Source organism: Takifugu flavidus, chromosome 6, assembly GCF_003711565.1.
Source record: "Takifugu flavidus isolate HTHZ2018 chromosome 6, ASM371156v2, whole genome shotgun sequence".
Lineage (NCBI taxonomy): Eukaryota > Metazoa > Chordata > Actinopteri > Tetraodontiformes > Tetraodontidae > Takifugu > Takifugu flavidus.
The window spans coordinates 4,085,731-4,107,606 of NC_079525.1; the positions used below are offsets into that span (position 1 = coordinate 4,085,731).

The 21,876-nt window shown below is 44.7% G+C and overlaps 1 protein-coding gene across 7 annotated transcripts in view; it reads right to left on the reverse strand.

The window, feature by feature from the left end:
- The window catches only part of lrba (LPS responsive beige-like anchor protein), a 126,253-nt gene that overhangs the window by 81,115 nt on the left and 23,262 nt on the right, over nucleotides 1-21,876 (reverse strand). For 6 of the 7 annotated variants that reach the window (XM_057036405.1, XM_057036401.1, XM_057036404.1 and 3 more), the window contains exons 22-33: nucleotides 16,469-17,614; nucleotides 16,218-16,396; nucleotides 15,953-16,106; nucleotides 15,629-15,809; nucleotides 14,157-14,290; nucleotides 13,534-13,641; nucleotides 13,284-13,425; nucleotides 12,813-13,155; nucleotides 8,149-8,324; nucleotides 6,780-6,864; nucleotides 6,417-6,550; nucleotides 5,633-5,694 (exon numbers count right to left, since the gene is read on the reverse strand). In XM_057036405.1, coding sequence (XP_056892385.1) covers nucleotides 5,633-5,694; nucleotides 6,417-6,550; nucleotides 6,780-6,864; nucleotides 8,149-8,324; nucleotides 12,813-13,155; nucleotides 13,284-13,425; nucleotides 13,534-13,641; nucleotides 14,157-14,290; nucleotides 15,629-15,809; nucleotides 15,953-16,106; nucleotides 16,218-16,396; nucleotides 16,469-17,614 — 2,844 coding nt within the window. The remainder of the gene's footprint in view (nucleotides 1-5,632; nucleotides 5,695-6,416; nucleotides 6,551-6,779; nucleotides 6,865-8,148; nucleotides 8,325-12,812; nucleotides 13,156-13,283; nucleotides 13,426-13,533; nucleotides 13,642-14,156; nucleotides 14,291-15,628; nucleotides 15,810-15,952; nucleotides 16,107-16,217; nucleotides 16,397-16,468; nucleotides 17,615-21,876) is intronic. The other variant, XM_057036402.1, reaches the window with a different exon arrangement.

A 21,876-nucleotide genomic window follows, 5' to 3' on the forward strand; every position in this document is an offset into this window, starting at 1 on the left:
ACATGTATTTGTTGATTTGAAAAGGCTGTGGGAAAACAGCTATAGAAGGGACCGCTAAGACATAAATCCTCGGGTAAAAAGGAGCAAAATTAAAGGGGCCAAGACCTCTTTTTTTCCTCTGATTACACAAAAAAAACTGTTCTAAACAAAACAGGTGCTGCTGACACAAGCAATTAAAAGCAGAAATCTCAATCAAATGTGAGTTTCTCTTCTTTTTTTGGGCCAAGAGAAGAACCCACATGTGGGGATGAGTAAGAAGAGAAACATTATTCCTTTGACTGATTAAAGTAGAAGTCAAGGAGGTAGTTGCTTATTCATGGTGGGTCTGTGTCTGACAAACGCGTGTGTGTGAATAACTTAACACTGGCGTCTCCCTCTCTGCCCTCCACATGTGCACGTTGAGATAATATACGGCTAAAGAAAAACAGACACGTGCGATCGTGTTCACAACTACAGGGAAACTTACTGATGTTAAAATATTTACGCCGCGGGGTCTCAAACAGCTTCCTGACACTCGTTCCAACAGCAAAGTTTAAAAAAAGTCGGCATCGACCACACAAACTCGACACAGACTAGAGAATTCTTCATGAATACTCAGAACTTCTGAAATAGGCCGACAGAAGCATAATAACCAGGCAGATGGTGGTGGGGGGGTTGATTGATGAGACTGAGTTTTCGCCACACTAAAAGGCAACTGTATAGAGAAAACTCTACTTAATATAGAGCATTAATGCAGGCTGCAGCTCTACGGGCACTGTTACTTGATTTGTGATTTGCATTCAATATAGGAAAGCGTGTGGCATTCCTTTCACAGTCCACGTGCAACATTGAATATATTTCTTGTCACCATGTGGAATATAAAATAGGTAGAAATTATTTGGTTTCTTAATATGAGTTTAATTCAGCATGGCCTCGTGTTTGAAACACCCGCTTTGAGATGTTACCAGTAAATTAAAAAATAAAATGTATGACATAATATACCTTTGTGGCATCTTATCAATGGTTATTGAATTATATTTTGGGCCAAACATTTAACAAAAGGTTAAAAGTCATTTCGACGCTGTCGGCAGGAGAGAAGGAGAAACTTTAGACGGTCTAATAACAAGAAACCTGTCAGGTTAGATAAACGTTACATGAATATTGCCACTCAGTGGGAGCTCAGCTTGACTTGTCAAAACCCTTTTTTAAACACTTTTAAATGTGTTTAGCCTCTGCTCATAAACAACCAACTAAATAATTAAAGCATCTGATTTGTAACCGCTTTAAAGAATAACTTAATATTCTTATTTTGCTTAAAGGAGCCTCACTGTTCCCCTCTCTCTGTCAGACTTCACTTCCTGTCCGGAAGCTTTCCCCCGACCCCCGGGTCCCCCAACACAACACACCCTGCTGTTGCCCCCTCCGTAGCTGCATAGTTGGCACCGATGGGGAGCCTGCGGAATTAAGTGCCAGTTGGTGTTAGCGTGTTTTCTCTACGTCTCGCAGGAGAACGCCGTTTCAAAGAATAAACAGCATGAGATAGTGCTCTGAACTACGAGCCGCGTGGCACATCGGCGGAGCAGAATACTGGGGCGAGGGCGAGCAGGGAGGGAGGAAGAATAACACTTTGAGTTGCACTGATCTTGAACCTAGCCGGCCTGTTTGACTCCTCGGTGGGGAGCGTGTCTGGCTGTGAGTAAAATGATGAGGAAAGTCGTTTTGTCCCTCGGCTTCAGTGCATTCCTCGCCGCTTCTCTCACCTTCCCATGTGGTTCATATACAACACAGCCTGTGCTTGAGCCATCAAAGCATCATTCATGTGTAAACGGATTCAGCATTTTCAGGGAAATGACCGATACGGTTTCCAACACAACTTGACATTCAAGCGTCTAACAAAGCTAATTTTGTTAGCCCCTAAACAACCAGGCATGTGTTACGACACACCAGAGGTGGGTTCACACATTCAGGGTCTCCAAGTTTCGAATCCATCTCTAACCAAGATTGTGCTGCTGCACAGAACAGGATGACCGTGCACTCATGACCCGCCTGCTTCACGACTGCAGGGGTTTAAACTGCCACTCTTTCTTCTAACCTGGGGGTCAGAGGGTCAAAGGTCAGGATGAGCCAAGTGTTTGGGGAAGTCAATGTCTTTCTCCCTCAACTGGGAGAGGGATGGTAGCCATCTGTTAAACAGGTTAACTGTGGAGACACTGGATGGGGATCTGTAATAAGGTGTGACTATTGGATTAACAAATTAACGGAAGGGTTATTAGTTTGCTATTAGATTAACCACACGAGTAAACAATGCACATTACTGTTGTAGCAGTACACAACTACAACGTCCGCCAGTCCAGAGTATCAATAGTTCACAAACACTGTTAACCATTTGTAAAACTACACTCAAAAGGTTAGTTGGGATTAATTTGCTCCTAGTAAAGTGGAGCTCAGAAGTGATATTTTTCTATCACTCATGATTAGCACATAAAACTCATGTTGTTGTGACTCCAAATGGGATCTGGGGAAAAGTCTTCAGTAGGTGGGTGATAAAATAAGAAGAATTATGAATTTCTTACTTGTACTATAATTACAAGATACTGATTTCTTTTTGTGGGAGGTTGACAATCACGAAAATGGAGCCTCGCAAGTCTCTTCTCTCCTACTGCTCCACGAACCGGATGCATTTTTGATAAATGGCAGAAAGATGGATGGGCTGACAGAGGGGCCGGACAATAATGGCTGATCTACAGGACACAAATGCAGCTACTGAGAAGATTTATTGGCCTCTGCTCATCGTAGACTGTCCAGTTACCGATGAGATGATTTCTCAAAGCACTGGAGGAGCAGTTTGAGGCAAAACTCTTATACACCTACGGCATTCAGAACTATTTTAGCCACAGAGTCTATGAAAGAATACAGAAATAAATGCTTTAGATGTGAAAACAAGGAAAAGACCAGACTGAGAAGGACAGGCCTAAACTGTTAAACCCCATCAGGCACAAGGGAATTGGGGGAGAATGGTTCTTAACAGTGAATGACTTTGTTACTGAAGAAAACCTATTTTCAGAAATTATGCACAAGGGATTTGAAAAAAAAAATCTAAAAAATCTGGCACCACAAACTATAATATTTCAGATTTTAGGAATGTGTATACCATCACCAAAGCTACAATCTGATAGATCAATTAACCCTTGACAAAATCTGCAACGTTTCTAATTTTTAGACCGACCACAGCCTTGAACTGAGCACGTCGCCAGTGGCACAAACTGTATGTGGCAGCTCCTTCTATTATTTAGAGAAATAATCTGTTGTGGCAACAGTGTATGATCATTAATCCTCATTTTGTATATTCATCATCAGTCATCAAGGATCAATATTCCTGCAGAGAACAAGGCAGGACGCCACCTTAACACTTAATGTCTTGTCAAAATGGTTCTTTAATTGGGAGTCCCTGTGTAGTTATTAGAACCTGGGCGCTATCAAACGGTGTTTTACAATCCCATCCTCAAAGCCAGGCTGTTGTGGCCGCCAATGCAACTTTCATAGGATCCCTGATTAAAAACTGCTCTGTGGTCCCCAGCCTCCTGACCCTTCACCCGGGCTCCACTCCATCACAAAGCTCGTGAAATTAATTAAAATTTCACAGCGACGCCATCGCATCCTGGACGAAGGTGTGGGGGCGCAGGGGAGGGGTGAGCAAAATCAATCAAAATCATCTCCATCTAGTCCGTCTGAGGGTTGGCGCTCGAAGGCAGGAAGTTGCACAGCGGAAACAATGGCACTTCCTGTGAAAGAGCTGAGCAGGTTCCTGTGCCAAAGGGCCCGGCAAACTTTTTTCTTTTTTAAAGTAACATCATCAATCACAGCGCTGGCTCACTCTCACCATCCACAAGAGGAACAAACACAAATAATTATGCATTGTAATTTCGCCTGGAGGAAAGTCTGCCCCTGTTTTCCCCTTCTCCCTGGTGGCAGCAGCCCCCACCCCACCCCACCCCACCCCGACCCCACCTTCCTCTTTCCCTTCACACAACAATAAAATTACATTTGCATTAGCTCTGAGAGAATTTGGTTGGATGATTTATTGAAGCAATCAACACTATGCTGGCCAATGCCTGGTCCTTTCAGACGGAGAGAGAGAAAAATGTGTGCATGTGTGTGTGTGTGTGTGGGGATTGCATGGCGTAGCTTGGAGCATAGAGAGAGGAAGACATATCTTGGGCTGGGAACCAAAAGGAAAAGCGAGGTTTGAGCTGTGCAGCAGAGCAATCACTGAGATCCTGCCTTTGATTAGATTAGCATTAAACAACACCCTGACAGATATGACAAATAGGTGCATTAGAGCCCGTCATTCTTTCCTCATTTCTTTCCTATCTAGCTTTTCACTCACTCTGTTCGCTCCTTTTGAACATTTTCCCTTCAAGTGTCCCACTCGCACACATTCATGGTCACCGACATCCAAACAGATGTGTAATCTGACTATATTACCTATGTGGGGATGAAGTGAGGTGAAAAACGGGAAGTAAATTACAAATAGGTTAAAGGGAGAAGTTAGAAGACAGGAAGCCAGCCGACAGGTGCTACTTCTTTAAGAAATAAAGCTGATAACAAAAAAGGCGCGTACCGCGTTGAGTGTGTCATTAATCAAAAAGACTTTGGGTTTTTTTTTATAAATGGGGGACACGGGGGGTGTTATCATCTCCTGTCCTTGTCAATGCCTGCGTGTGCGTGTGTGTGAGGGTACAGTAAGTGTTTCTAGTATACAATATGATAATGAGCTTCTACAGGGAAGAGATACTGCTCATGAGACTATTTATATAAAATAATTTAATACTACACACTATCAGTACACTTAAAAGGACACTACACCAACAATAAACCCCCAACAACACTATTTATCTCTAAAACCACACCCAGAGTAATGCAATGGTGACAGGTGATGAATGAAATTTCATTCTTTTGCAGTCAATGTTTAATTGCCTTTGTAATTTTGATACTAAATATTGCAAAATTGTATCCCTTTTCCACTTTTCGAGCTTGTCTGCAAACCCATCATATTTATTTCGCAACACAACTGCAGCCTGTGTGTCTCATCTCCAGCCACCTCCCTCTACAATCAACTGGACGACACGCAGGAATGAGCGCACTCACTAAACAACTCTGCAGCTTCCCTGTTTGTAAATCCTAATCAGACTTCCTGCAGTGATCCATTGATGGCTGGATCATTGATCTGCCCACACCTGCTTATGATCCCTGGATTAGTATTCATGAATCCGACAGCGGCTAAATAAACTTGGCAACAAACACCCACAAGACAAGAGAAAGGAGAAGGATAATCAATGCAAAGCACCATCAAATCTACATTATCCCTTCTCATCAGTTTTGGCCAGGCCACAAGGGCCAGCGTTTGGGTCAGAGGTGATGCAGACAGGTCGACCACCCTTGACCCTCAAACCAATATTTGCTGCCAGAGATGCCTTCTCTCTGGTTTCCCTCCGCTCTCCACGGGACGAAGCGAATGTGGAAACGTAGACAGGGTAATGCGCTGGGGAGATAAGGTGTTGGCCGACTCGCTATCCGCTCAGATTTACTGCACTCAAGGTGAACCTGATAAATCAGATCAGCGGAGGGGCGGCGGGTGGAGGCAGAGACTTGCCTGTGAACACAGCAGCATGACGAGCTCCACCACTGAGCTGCTGGACTTCATACACACCAGGCCTGGAGAAGCAAAGACAAAGGCATCAGAGGGATACTATTGAACTTTACTAAATATTCAAGCCGCTTCATTATTCAAGACTTTTATTACGTTCCGCATCATGTTATCAGGTCTTATTTATGCTCTTGCACCATGCTGCTAAAAATCACTGGTTTTTTTCTGAGTAGATTTAACCTTGTGCCATCTGCAAGGGAGCAGATAGTATTGATGGCCCTAATGAGCCAACATGATATTACTGTAAACTAATACATTTGGTCCTTGTATTACAGGTCTGACAAGACCAGCATATGTCCGATTGATCCCTAATGGGACGGTCAGGACTTTCAGGAGGGGCTAAGGGGCACTAAAAGTGTCCAGTGGCTGAGATGGTTCAAGAACACCCTTTGGTCTTTCTTTATATGACACATGCGCGTCCATACACAGGCACACAAACACGCAGGCCTCCCACCCCCCCTAGCCCAGCTATCAATCAACTTTCCATTTTGTTTGGAGGCAGCAGACATCCCAAACACTGCTATTAGTGGCCTGGCCTCTGACCTGCCCCCCCAACAAACATTCAGCACAGCTACGAGAAAAAACAAAAATCATTACACTCTTCCACTAACGGCCATAGATGTTAATGCGTTTAGATTAGTGAGGTCTACGTAATGACCAACAGACCACCTATATAAAAGCACTGATTGAAAGTATGTGCGCTTGATAGTTGCTGTGTTTCAGCACTTACTGGTGCCCTCAATAAGGAGCTCTTGTCCATGGCTGCCCAGCAGGGTACGAGAGAGGAAGGGGGCAAAATCCACAAAGATCTCTCTAAGTAGAGGCGCTGCCTTCTCCAGAGCATGCTCCAGGCGTTCCGAGATGCTGGGGATGGAATCCAAAGAACACACACTTACAAACAATGGTAAATAAAACGAAACGGACAAAATCCAAACCAAACACATGTGTAAAATATTATTTATTTTAATGCGGAGACCGGACAAATCAACAATCCTCGGAGGCGCGTTTAAAGTCGACTGTGTGTGCTTGCGTGCATAAAGAGCAGACAGGGGTGCGTGCTTGTGTGTGTGCGAGAGGAGAGAAGATGAATCACCTCATATTGGGGGCTGTGTTCTGGGTCACAGGGGAGAGTGGGGGGACAGATGGCAGGCTCGCACTGGCTGGAACCTGGCAGCCTGCTGCAGGGAGAAACCAAAGATCTCTGTTATTAGTCTGGATGCTCGACAAGAAATGGATGCCATGCGCTCTCACATGCGCGCACACACACACAAACACACACTAGAAGCACCATAAACCAGCGTGGAAAGGTGCCTGTTATGAATTAATATAGTGGCATCCATTCAGATGAATGGAGTAGAAGGATTTATGGACAAATAGTGAGGCTACAAGTCTAATTTTATGATTAGATAGCAGATGATGTATTTCAAGCACAATACGTCTTCCTTATCAAGCAACAATTCAGAGACATTTCCGTGTCAGCTGTCATATTTCACACTTTGAAAGACTTTCAGATTGAAATATTTCAGCTAAACACTTAAACACAAAATCAAGCGCTTGATATAACTGGTAGACGACGAGCCACTAACAAGGGAGCCGACTTAAAATCCCAATCTTTCTTTTTATCTTATTGTTTCCATTCATTTAATCATCACATACCAATTTTAACAGTTTCCCTGACTGTTTCATTGTGCAGCTGAACTGTGCTTTACGGCTCTATTCTGGAGACGGAGCAACAAAGTCTGTGTTTGATTGATCTTGCAGTAAATTCACCTCCCTGTGGCTCATAAATAAGCTAATGCCCAGTTGAATATGGAGGAGTGGGATTCCACGGGTACTCCAGCAGACATGTTTTTTCAGGCAGGACAGTCTCTGAGCGGGGATAACTCTTGAGGAATGACAGACAGTGTAATGTAGGCTGGAATGTGTGTGTGCAAGGTGTTAAGCAGCACCATGTGGGCCTGTGGTGAGAGTATCCCTCTCAAGCTGAAGTAGCCCCTTCAAACAAAGAGGAGTAAATGAACGTCTCCATTAGTCCTCCGGCCCCCCATTCAAACACACGAGCACACAAAGCATATTTACTCAGCACAGCTCACTGACAAAAGCACCCTAAACGCACACATTCACGACACATCATTCACCCACTTAGAATACAAATCAAGGGATGATCCCTAAGCTAACATCACAGTAAAGGTAGAGGGGGGATTAATAAAGAATACAGACCAATATTTACAGTAAGAAAGTTATTAGTATGTTATTTTATACACCAAGGAAAATTAACATGTACATAATCCGATCAAAATGTCATCTAATCTTATCTATAAACCCAACAATGGAAATTACAGATGCATTATTTATGCAGATAGAAATATTAATAGTTTTTGCCGACACTGAGTTCTAAACAAAACAGCCTTTTGGGGGCAGGTTCAACCAGGTGCTAACGTCACACCTAAGCGTGTCCTCACCAGCTGCAGCTTCTGCTGAGGTGCTCTGGGCAGCGTCGCCAGAGGATACCACAGCCACGCTGTCCATCGGCGTTCCACTCGACACGGAGGCGGCGGTGGCGGTGGCTGCTGGGGCCGCAGGGGAGGCGCTGATGGATGGCGCGAGGGCGCTTTTCTTTGGTGCAACAATGACGCTTCTGTTGAAAGACCGCATGAATCAGATAACAGAAACATTGAAACCTTGGCCCAGTTTAATGCTAAACCTCATTAAGGTTTTTTTTTCCTAACCATAAACCATACAGCTGCCTGCTGCAATTACAGTACAACTAATAGACCTTTTATTCTTTAATTGGAGAAACAAAGTATGCAAAAACTCACTTCAGGCTTTGAAAACTAAATTGGTCAATGGGTAAGGATAAAAACTCAATCATAGTTATTTACTCTATGCTATTTCAGGAGAATGTCCAAATTTCAAAGCAGAAAAATGATTAATTGTTCTAAGAAAGAAGTAAGAAAACAGAATACTGTGTTTAATTCTAGACATTTTTATTTTCTGCAGCTTTTCAAAAGATCTGAGAACAAAGTTTTACGTCCACATAAATCATGGCTACTTTCAGGATGATGCCTGCGCACCTACAGATGGAATAAGTAAGCCAGCTACAGTACCTATAAAACCATAACACCATTCTTTAGATATGACTCCTGCAAAGTAACAGGAAGTGTTTTCTCATGCTGCCGTGGTAGAACTGAGAGGAGTTCAATTCCCATCGGACGAACACCAGATGGGAGGAGAGCAGCATGCAGATAAGCTGTCAGTTTAGGCCAGGGCTCTGACAGACCACTGGCCATATCAAAGAGAGCCTGGCCCCCACTTATCAGTGCTGACACAGGGGAAAGCAGGGTATAATCACTGGCTACTGGTCCCACTCAGAAACACAAAGCAGGGCAAACTCACCAGGACACGTAAAGAATAAAACCCAAATCCAGGAGATTTAAATACAAAAACAAAGTAGCAGAAGTATGCAGACATTCCTGCATGGTCCCAGAATGAGCCTGGGACCCGCTGACGGGCCTAGCTCCGAAGCAGAAGCAGACAGATTCGTGGCTTCAGCATCCAATAATTTCCTTGCTTGATTTAAGGCAGATCTATTAATAGTTGACTTTTGTGTCAAATGGAGCACGATTCCGCATTTCCAAGAATAACAAAGCTGTATAAGGAAACGGGTGACATGACGGGTTTTTAAATAGAAACAAGTACTGAAAATGTCCAGAGTGACGCAGAAAAGCACTGACAGAAATGAGTGAAATCAGTACTGACGGCCAGGGAGGTAGAAGATAAGAGTTTCTGCTAACTTTTCTGCTGTCCCGACAGTAAGCAGACCAGACGGGGGTATCAAGCAACAAGGGTGGAGCTGACAAGGCACACCACAGGTGTCAACAGCGGGCGGAGAAGAAGAGACAAAGGAGCGCGTGTCCACGTGTATTTGAATATATGCACACTGAGACTACAAATATATGCATTTGTGCATAGGTCTGTCAGCAAACACATCCATGTATGAGTTTGGCCTTCCATCTGTTCCGTAGCAAAGACCCAGTGAATTATTCAGCAGGTCATTAGCCACACTTATCATGAGTGGGCCGCCCCAGTCGATTAATCAGCCGTCAGCGGCTCCGCTCAAGCCACAAAGAGGAGCCCAGGGTGTGTGTGTGTTTTACTGTAGTTGAATTATTTAAAGGCTCCCCAACAAATGCATGCAGTAAATACTATGATTCCAGTAATCTTTGCTTTTTCAGGTAAAACAGAACAAGTAAGAGTGTTTGTGTGTGCATTTGTATTGTCAATTGCCTCTCTCTAGAATCGTACCTTTAACTTTACGGAAATCTCACACAGGTGAATAATCATTCTTTAATTCATCATGATTTTGTATTTAAACATGTGTTTTGAATCCACTTGGTGATAGAATTGTTCTCAGACTGGACCCTGTGGGCAGGTGTGGGAGGGGCATTTACCTGACGACGTCTGTGAATTATACAGGCATGATTTGGTATAAATATAAATGCAGAATATAATTAGTTACTCTCCATCTACACTCAAGAGTAAAGGAAAGAAATGACAAACTTCCTAATTCTTAAACTTCACCTACTACAGTACGAGTAATTGAATCACATTGTTGGCACAGTAATCAAATGTCATGTAGTAAAACTATTAGTGCAAACAGCATCATTTTAGCAGTGTTCATACTGTTAAAGTTGAATAGACTAATTAAATTGGACTCAAAGCAAGCTATAAAAGCTTTTAGGAATTTAAAATGGACGATGGCGTTTGCTAGACTCGTTCCTTTGCATCACTAGAGATCAACACATTTGATTCTTTCTTTTCTTTAAATACGATGCAGAAAACCAAACAGGGAGAACTCAGCTGTGTTTGTGCCCCACGTACTAACCGTATTCCCAAAAAAAAGTCCACTAGCAACACATCAACATCTACAAGACTCATCTGTACATAAACTCTCACATGCGTGAACAGGCTATTGCCAGGAATGCAAACAACTGCAGTATGTATACTCCAGTGTCTAACACACGCATATTCTGCTTAAACATGCAGACTAAATCACCGGCTTGTACAATGACACTGTTTAGTTCTGGTTAGTGTCAGCAAATATTTGCAGACTGGCTGTCATAACAGGGGCATGGCTGAGAAATGGATGGGAGAAATCCAGCAGGTTTCTACTAGTACATAAATCAGCGGTGATACTTTGCCCCCTGACCAACCCGCCGCAGTTTTTATCTGGGAGATCCCGGCTTTGTTCGTGCATTTACTCTCGTAAATCCGAGCCCCCTTGGTAAGTGGAAGGTTGCCATGTTTTGGCAGGAGATGTCAGTGCAGAATGTCAGCTCTGGCTTGAACTGGTGTCACTGGGAGGCTTACTGGTACGTGGGAGATGTTGAGCAGTGATAGGGTCATTAAAACAAAATAATAAACACAGAACATGCCTGCATGCATGGTAGCTAGTCAGCGAAGCCAAGGATTAGACATAGACTGATATACTAGTAAAAGGAGGAGGTAATGGAATAAATATAGAAGACACTATCCAACTGGCAGCTGAGAATAAAAGAAAACTATTTCTTCCACGTGAATATATGAATGAATGAGTTAGCCTCTGCTGTGATGATTGGCTGGATTTGTTCTCCATTTTAAACAGCTGAATAAGAAAGAACTCCAAAGTTTCACAAATAATGCATGTTTGCCGGATGATATCTGTGCATGTGGCACTCAGAGTCGGGTCAGGAGGAAAAGCTATTGTCCGTGTTACTGATCCAACAAATACACTTGTGCCTCTGATCTTGAAAAATGATAATATGATGAATAATCAAGTACAGAGTATCATGCAGAAGCAATTTCTTCCTGATCACTGTGGTGATATCATTAAATACATTTGCTGGTATGTGTGACCTTATATGTACTGTATATTTTTAGGCACAGTCACTGGATGGCCAGAAAGGTTTTAGGATCCTAGTGCTGAAACCGTACTGGTATTAGAGCAGCAATGCTGGGTTCATACATTCAAAATAAAAAGTTAGTGACAACAAAGTGAATATTGTCAGCTCATCATTTTAGGCTGACATGTGCACAGTTCTACAACACATTTTCTCTTAAAAAAGAGCTAGCTTAATGTCCGCCATGTGCGCCTGGGCTCCCATAGGCTTCAAGGGAGCTGTTAGCCTATGTTCTCCAGTTCTCCTGACGTCCTCTCGTCATACCGAGTGCTCAGCGGACAGGAGCCAGTCTAATCCCCCTGATATGAGGAGAGTCCTGAGACCTGACAAAGCATTCCTCAGATAAAGACGCACGATCACAGACATGCCGTGGAATTCCCACAGCTGGGGGTAAGCAAGTTGAGTGTTTCAGAGAGTCAGGGAAACAAAGAAATGGTTTTTTTACAGTACATGAAAACCGTGACTTGACATAACCCCCTTGGAGACTTGGTTAACCCCCCCTCCCAACTCCCAACTCTCGACCACCCTTGCCCCCCTCTGCACTTGTGAACATGTCTAAATGCAAACCAGACCTGTGACCATCTTCTCTCACCTGCACCCGTCTGTGGCTGCAGCACAAGGCTCAGCTTTTGAGGTCTTAGTCCTGACTGCTCATCCCTGCACCTCCAGACTAAACAGCTTTTGTGCCAGACAAAAAGACGGCAGCTAATGCCTCAACCATTAGATCAGCAGCAGGGGAGACGATAAAAGAGTGTCGCTGAATATCAGCGAGATGCTGAAAAGAAACAGTTTTCCGTCAACGTCGTCCAAGACAGGACTCCTGTTTTCCTTGAGAGACATTCACTGTAAGGCCGTGTGTGTGTATTTTAAAGAAAGAAGAAAGGAAGCAAGAAAGCGTAAAAGATGGAGGAAAAAAAACCTATGAACCACATTTCAAAAGGAATTCTGTTGCAGACTTTTTCAAAAATTCACCAAAGCCTTCTCTGACAATACCACGGGGATGGGTTCGAGGTCCCCCGCAGATATGTTGAGATAAATGAACAAAACGATCAAATGTGAAGTTTGAAGAATCACAGGAAAATATGCACCATATGTGCTGGAGAGACACTGTTGAGGTTCGCAGGTCTGCAACACTGAATTAATTTTAGACCACGTTTTAGGCGCATGTGTAAAACCGGAGCGCTCACCTGTCGAATGAGCGGAAGGATTCCCTGGTCCTGTCTCCCATACTCCCCAGAAAAGACGGTGGCAGCAGATTCGGATCCACCGTTACGTCATCGGACGGAGGGCTCACGAGGCTGCGAAGGATGTCCTTCACATTCTTCCCCTTTGAGTCAGCAGGTAGAGAAGGTCTGACCTCAGAAGATAAAGTGGACAGGGCTTCCGAGATGGCGTCTGGGCCGTGAGTCACGCCGGTGGATGACAGATCTCCTTCGCTGGCGGCGGTTGAGGTGTGATCATCGCCGATGCCAGAGTCATACCGTCGGATGGACACGCCGTTCTCTACCTCACCGGAAATGGTGCTGCTATCTAAGATACAGGGAAGGGAAAATGTTGATCAACTCTGTAAGGTGGGAATGGAATAGGAGCAATTGCAAACATTCCCGATAGGGATATATTTCGGAGAAGATGCTCTCTTTTTATTTGCGGAGGGATACCTGTGCTCCTGGCTGACTGTGAGCGCTGAGGATGCTTCTTGTCATTGTGGGGCTCCAGGATGTCGCGGTACTTGGACACCATGAGGACAGAGATGAAGTAAACGACAGCAAGAGCCAGAAACTGGGCCTGCTTACTGTCCTCCTGAAACAAACAAAATCCACTAAACGACCTGGGCCTTTATGGCTTCGTTATGGGCGTTGAGTTAAGCTGCTGAATGCGGCTCTTGGGTGACTTTTATGTTCCACTCACAATATCTCTGAAGACAACAGCCCTGAGGCGGTTGATGTCCATATCCTGAAGAAGCCTGTCCAAATCCCTCACTGGAGACATTCCACCTGTCACTGCGTCAACTGGACTCTGCATGTATGAAAATCAACAATCAGCTAAATGGTGCGGGGCTAGTTTTACACCTACCGGGATGCCTATTAATCCATGCGCACTTTGTGGACGAGAGTAAGGTTTCACAGCTTAGGGAAGACATCCCTCATGGGAGCGTGTCCTTAACATAATAGCTTTTCTATGGAGCGAATGCATTATAAATGAGCTTTAACACCCAGTTCAGGGAAAAACAGCATGCCATTACTGGAAGCAACTGTATCAAATCAAAGGGCCAATGACAAAAGGTCTTGTGTGGTGTTACAAATAGCAGCCAGTGTGGTAATACAATAACATATGAGCTAAGGCGGTAACACTTGGCTGCTACCGCTGGACAGACACAAGACTCCTTCTGAGTCTGGGAATACCAGTCTCATTAATTATGCAGCAGAATACGAGGGAATTCAGCTTTATATTTTCATTCAAATAGTTAAACCAGACCAGGAAGTGAATGTGTTTATGTTGAAACGAGGAGATGGAGATGGTGCCTGACTCGCCTGTGCGGATGCAGATTTGGATGCTCCGAGTACATTTCCGGGCAGAGCTGTGCAAGTGTGTGCTGTCCCATCTTTGCCCTGCTTGAACTGGGCTTGCTGACACTCCAGACAGTTTCTCACTGCCATAGCACAGACTGAGGAGGGGTGAGGGAGAGAGACACACAGCATGGTAACATGTAACTACAGCAATTCTCAGAGGAACATCCTTAAGAAGAATCGAGAGACAAAAGCAAAGGGATGAAGTGAGGCTGCGGCAAGGTCAGCACCCTGACCAGCTGTGGCAGCATCGTTCACTCTTCCCTGCTCCACCTCTCCTCCCAAGGTCGCAGCGTGTGGGTGTGCTCTTGAATCAAATCCAGAGTGGAGCTCCCATAACAAATGACACTGCTAGCTTGGGCATGTGCTGAGGTGGCAGGAAGACACATTCTTTTGTCACATTACAAAAAATATGGTTCAACAATTCGAGTTGGGTTCAAAACTGGCACGCTCTGTAATGCTCCTCGGGCGGGGACCCTCCCAACCCCCTTTGCTATGCACTTGACAACTGACAAATGTTAACTCTGAGCCATTTAGATTACTAAGGCGGGACTTATTCCGTCTGGAAACGGGCTCGGTTTTTCCATTAGGACTACTCTTTCATACGGCCATTTATAAAAAGAGAGGGAAGGGAGGGGTAAAGATGCTAAAACCTTGTTACAGTCTTACAAAATCAGATTAGGTGCCAGCAATGGGGAGCGTATACCTCATCAAATATTCATTCTATAACGGCTGTGTTCTAAAATAGGACCTGTATTATGCTAGCATCAAAACCCCGGCAGTAGCGAGGGCCGTAATATGAGGGAGAAGTGCTTTTTTTTGGTCGGCACACCTTTGCTGTAATAAACAACTTAGGGGGAAACTGATACCTGCATATTGGTCATTGCTCACACAGAGCAGAGCAATGTGTGCACACAATGTACAGTATATCTCTTTGAAAAAGAAAAAGCATCAAATAAAATGAATAATGAAAGAATTTTGTATCTTTTATTCATCTCGAGCGAGGCTCGGCTTCTGACGCAGTCAGAGGAAACTGTAATGTAACCTGAAACATGCCTCAGAAAAGGGCCTGAGGCTACGCTGCACTTATGGGAGAGTCACTACATCATGATAGAAGCCTTTTTAGAGTATTGCCATGCAGTGGGGTTATAATAACAAGATAAGAGTGAGCTGATACGAGGGGAGTACAAGAGACGAGGAAGCTCAGCAGCTGGAGAGGAAGAAAAGGCAACAGGGAGCCATGACTGAAGCTAATACTGGAGGATACTGCCTGCTGATATGAGATAGATCAATCATCGGGAGGATGGAGCGCCCCGTTAAAGCAGTAGAAAAAGATGCAAAACCAGAGAGGGGAGGAAGGGGACCAGCAATCCAGCTGAACTGGGGCATTTAACTGGCCAGGGTTTTTTGCTGAAGAAAATGAGGGTTGAACATACCAAGACGAAGACACTGCCGAAGGACGCCACCAGACGACATGTTTTTCTCTGCTTCTATCTCCGTGAAGTTGAGGGAGCTGGCAAAAATGAGAACGTCCACCAGGTTGATGAGGCGCTGTAAGAAGGTGACGGAGGCTTCCACTGTCAAACCTTGAGAGGGTTCGATGTTCTCCAGTTCATGCTGGTGGATGAAAATAAGGACAGTAATAAGGATGTGCGTGTTGATCTTATCATTTCTTGCTATGTTAATATGCGGTCAGTTAAAAAAGGCCTGCAGGCAGCAGATGGAACCAAAACACCCACGGAGGGTGTCATGACACTCACCGTAGAAGAGGTGGCAGCAGAGAGCAGGGGTAAAATGCCTCCACAGGCCATGATGAGGTTATCCACCACCTGAGAGATGAGGTGTATGCTGTTGTGGACAAACACAACGTTCTCGCTGCTGTTCACAAAGTCCAGAATGGTCTTTGTGGAGTGACTGAAAAGTGTGAAAAACAAAGGGAAGGGAAGATATAACGTTTTCTATGATGTTTAAGAAGTAACGTGATGCTAAGCTCACGCTTCAGTAAAAGGCAGGTTGTTGCCCCACCTCCTCCACATCTGGATTTCTGTTTCGACAGAGAAGAGCAGGTCAGTGAGGAGGCGCTGGTGCATGTGGGACCAACGGAACTCTGGGATGCGAAACATGGTGGATCGAGGGCCTGACATGCTCCCATCTCTCCTTGGACCTGATGTTCCTCCTCCACCTCCTGCTGTTTGGTTAGTTTCCTGCAGAGCCAGATGAGCGGTTTAATTCCATATCAATAGTGTTGTACACAAATCTAAATGAATGATACGTACCGTCTCCTTTAATTCAAGTCTCTCCGTATCTGAGGCCACATTGGACACGTCCAATCTGGCGATTTTGATCTCCTTGGTTTTGCCAGAGCTGGAGGCGGCAGTGCTACTGTCCACATGCGCCGATGTGGTTGGCTCCTCAGCGGCGACCTCTGAAGGCTGTTTGTCGGAGTCGGAGGCTGATGTTGGCTCTACCTCCTGGACTGCAGGGGGTGTGGTGGTTTCTGAGGTCTGGGTTGCCGGGGTGGTGCAAGATTGCTCCAGTGTTTCTTCATCCTTGGATGTTTCCGTCACACCAGCTGGAGTCGTCCCCTCGGTATTTCCATCTGTTCCAACCTTTTCATCTTTCACCTCTTCACCTACATCGTGTTCGTTTTGGGCTTCCTCCTCCTTCACTGGCTCTTCTTCTCCGGCTGGACCGGTCACGTCAGATGACTCCTCTTGGCTATCATCATTGTCACTGGGCTGGACCTGGTCACTAACGGACGAGACATCTACCAAGTCTTCGTTGAAGACGGAGGCCCCTCCCAGCATGCTGTTTTCCAGGCACGGCGTGGCCTCGGAAGACATTTCTGACCTCCCTTCTTGTTCTGAACTCGGAGGAGCTTCAATATCAGCTTCATTCATGGAGTTCGGTTCAGAATTGCTTGGTTCACTCTCATCTCTCTTGTCCGTAACCGGTACCTCCATTGTAGACACATCAGCCATTTTCACTGCACCGCCATCCTCCGTTACCTCCCCATCACGAACCGGTGTTTGTGGATGATCTCTCCTCTCTTCAGTAGACCCCTTGGGCTCTTTAATCTGCTCCTCTTTCTCTTGGGTCACAGTAGGTTCATTATTCTCATCCAGCTTTTGCTCGTAATCTCCCGCGCCTTCCAGGATGTTGGACACGGTGACGGATGCAGGCTTGGCTTCATCAGAAGGTTCCGTTGGGCTGGAGGCGCCGGTTGGACTGGACGGCGAGTCCACCGTCAGTTCAATGACAGTAGAAGGAGCCGACTCCTCGGCCGGGGAACTGCTTACACTTTCCATGGTCTCCATGCTTTGGCTGGCACCAGAAATAGTTCGGACCGAGCCTGCAGATTCCTGTCGCTGGTACTGACGGAACATGCGGGACAGATTCTCTTTGTGTTGCTCAAAGGTTACCTGCAAATAAACACCGTGGGTCAAATTTTCCTGTTTGTATATATCAGCGAATATATGCATATATGAATGTGACCATGTGGTGGGGGGGTAACAGACCACAACCATGAATACCGAAAGCTATCAACCACCATTTCTAAAACTACAACCAGCAGGTTGCAGCATGTGTCCAGTCAGTTGATCACATTTTACACTGATGTAATGAAGTGGGTCAGACTTGGCTCTTGGCCTATGGAATAGCAAACTGGTTCTTTGGAGGCACCATTTTGGAACCAGTTAAGCACCTGCACCGAACTAGCGCCAGGTTCTTTTTAGTAGAATAGTGGTATCTTTGCTCCTGCTCAAGGCCCACACTTCCTATTTGATCTGGAGACACGGACATACAGTTAAAAAGGTTCTTCTGTTGTTTACTGATGCCCTGTGGGATCATTTGTGGTCAATTGGACCATATTTAAAACATTTCCATTCACTTATGTGCGAGCTGCTCACAGCCTATTAACCTCTATCAGTCTTCTTACATCTGATATGGGTCGAGCAGACTGCTAGTCTATAGCAACAACGGCCTGCAGTGGCATTCGAGGAAGAGCCCATCCATGTAAGCAGTCATAGATTAGCAGTAGATACTATTAGAGTGTGTCTGTTAGCTGTGCCGAGTGCATGTCCAGCATTGGCAAATCCTCCCACGCCTAATTTAAGACCCTGCATTAATCACTTGGCTTAGAGGACAGAAAGTCAAAGATGGTCTGGTGCTGGAGGGGCATGAAATGAGGCCTACTCTGCTGCCTTTTCACCTGGGGCTATTTGGACAGGAGAGAAAGAGCGAAATGAGCATGAGAACAGACGAGAGATCAAAAGGGAGGAGGAAATATGAGAAATGGTGGGGAAGGACTGGGAAGAAAGTGAGCAATGGGGAAAAGACGAAAGGAAAGGAGGGAGAGGCTGATTATTTGTAATTAATTAGGCGTTATTGTTCTAAATTAGCCTGCAACACGGGTGCTCATTAATCTTCTCTAGCAGGAAGCAGTGATCGGTAATCTATAACTGCTTTCTGAGTGCACAGCCTGTTCTAAATGCACCAGTAGTCCACCCCCCTCCCCCTTCTTCCCAGTGATCACACCACAAGACCTTCTACCCCATTAGTTTGAGCTTAATTTGACATTTAGCATTTTTAGCAATTAAAAGGCTGCATTCAGAGTGCTGCTATGGAAATGATGTTGGAGCTCGCCGAAGAACATCACGTCATAGATTCAGGATGCAGTTTGTACATTAAGATGATATATGTTGGCCTTAAATGGGGCTCTGCAACGGATCCAGTTACCACTAGACAGAGGTAGTATATGTCTCTGTGGTTTTTGAAAGAGCATTTAGCCTTGCAACAATATATAGAAACTGCCTTGGGTGGCTAAGACATCAGGGCTGATCTAATCTAATTTCACTCTCCTCCATGACTTGGCCTGGCCTCAGTGGGGTATGGAAAAATGTTATGGTAATGTTCAAAAACATGGTGGGTTTTACTAATGTGACAGGTAACATGGTATTAACTGCACACAGCATGGCCGGATCATACAGATGACAGGAAGAGGCCACGCGGGCACAAAAATAATGTTTACTGCAATATTTTAAGTTTCATTACACAAAGGCTTTTTCTAAAAATGACTCTATTCATAAAAAATACATCACTAGAACCCTAATCTAGCAGTGTTTCTGCTTTTGGGCTGTGTGCTACTAGTTGCAGGTCAGGGTAGTAGTGCTGATCTTGGGAGACCCACACAGTAGGAGCCTGGGAGCCCCCATTTAGATAAATAGATAGGGACCAACCACAAAACAAAGGGGAGGGGGGGGACAGGGAGGGCAGCATGGCCCTAATCCGATTAACTAAATGCAATTCCTCCTCCTCCTCCTCCTAAAATCAATGTCATCTGCTGCCGGTTACACTCCTGCTGCATTATCTTTCTTCCATGCTGCTTGTGAAAATATTTTAGTGTGCAGCTTTCCGACCCAATAATATGCTGGAGTCCTTATCTGGAATTTCTATCACAAAAAGAAGGCTGTGTGGGGATCCTTCACTCTACTGTACATGGAAATGTTTTTTTCTGTGTTTTATCAGCTGACTGCTCCTAATTTCATGACAGTTTCATGTTTTTTGATCCGTATAACCAGTGCGACATGCATAAAATGCTTGACATGGATCTTGAAGGCAACTGGTTTCCGTGTATAGACAACCCCTGATGCTTGGCTATTATCTAGCATTGGCTTTTCCTTGTCTTCCTCTTTCCTTTGTCCAGCTGTCAATGCATCCACCTGACACTGTTTGCCAAGAACCACAGCTTCACTCTCAAGTGTATAAGGTCTCAATTACCCCAGGGGTGGGGACAAAACTGTTTGGGTATACTATTGAGAATGTCAGCGTGAAAGAGAAAATTAGCTGCAATTAAAATTCTTTGAAAACTGCTCCAATTTTCAGCATCACTGTAAAAAGGCTAGATTTACCACATATTATATTTCCACAAAAAGAGCTGTTGGCTCATTTCTTCTTGCATTTATCTCTGTGGTAAAATGTCTGGCAGGTGTAATGAAGTTAGCCGACGGTGGGAGGCTGAAGGACGAAGGCACCTTCATGCTCCAATCTTTTTCTTTTGGCGATCTACTTTTCAATCTGATTTGTGCGCAGAGATGGACGAGGGGCACCTTGGGTAGGTGCGTGGGCTCAGGGTGTGAGGGCTGTTGTGTCAGCGCGCCCACCTGCAGGAACAGCTGTCTGTGCCTGGAAACACAGGCAGACACACCGAGCAAAGACTGTGCAGGTCGAGGAGAGCGAAATATGTGCTTGACTGGCACAGAAATGAAATAAATGAAAATAATTTACTATAAGTTCAATGCAACTATTTGGACATTCCAAGCATGATCTGCTGAAGCAATAACTGTATTATATTAGTGGGCCAATAAAAACAAAACTTTTTTCTTGGAAAAATTTGACATCTTGCTGAATAAAATAGCAAACCTGTGCCAAACACTATAAGTCAAAACAGATTTAAAGGGGCTTAAAAAAAACTCAGGTAATATGTTAATGGGGGTAAACTTGTCAAATCGCAACATATGGATGGAACCGAATGAAATCAATTCTAAAATCTGTAGAGAAATTGTGCAAAAATGTCTCTGAAAGCATTTGTGCACTGATCAAGAAGCTCCCAGTGGGTCGGCTACATTTACGGGGTTTGTTTCTCTGGTGGTTCCTGCACAGTTCTGATGAATATTCATTGGACTCTGAGAGAATGACTTCTGGAGCTCAGGAGGAGAGAGGCCACAGTGAGAATGTGCCTGCTAACTCAGATTCACACAAAAACAGGTTTCTGTGTGTGTGTGTGTGTGTGTGTGTGTGTGTGTGTGTGTGTGTGCAATCATGTGCGTAGCCCTGCAGCAGTGGGAGGAGAGAGCAACAGTGACAAACAGCTTTGCTGCTACAAAGGTGGCAGGAAATCTATCAAACGGGACAATAAAATTGCAATTGAGTTTCTTTAGCTTTTTTTATAGCAGATGCACGGATCTGACTGGCTAGCACCCACCCTACCTTCAGAGATTCCCACTCAGCATCTCTGCAACTTACACATTTCTTACACCTTTAAACTGCATTGGTTGATTCACAGACAAAATTTATGCGATGGCCTCTAATAATAACGTACTGTACAACAAAAAGCTCAACCCGCCTTTATCCAAGTGCTACACTGAGGCGAGGTTGGTTGATAAATGGTTAAAAAAGAAAGACAGGAGCAGAGAAAGACTTGATCTGATGGAGGCATGCGTCAATGAAACTCACACTGGGCTTTATCTTTACACAAAAAACACAAGGCACTTTCTTTCTCTTCCATCTACCTCTGTTGTATTCACTGCAGGTTAATTCCACAGTCTTTAGAGGTTTCCAAGGGGTGCTCTGGGGGGGTTTAGGATATCACACATATAGCCCACTCACCCTACTGCTAACATGCTGTTCAGCAGCCAGCCAGTCTGCCTCTGCCCCCTACTGGACGCCCTCACACACAGCACCTCCACACTGCAGTCTCATATCACAAGCACTTCTTTAACTCAACCTTCAATCTGCCAGACTTAAAAAGCCCCCCAGACCACAATCTGACACCAACCTCAATTACTTCACTGCGATGGAACAGTGCAGGGTAATATGATATAAACAGTGAATTTCTAAAGCAGTGTTCTGAGTTCTGCCTGTGGAAACAAGAAGTGCCAGAAGTTTATTTTTATCTGTGCAGCGT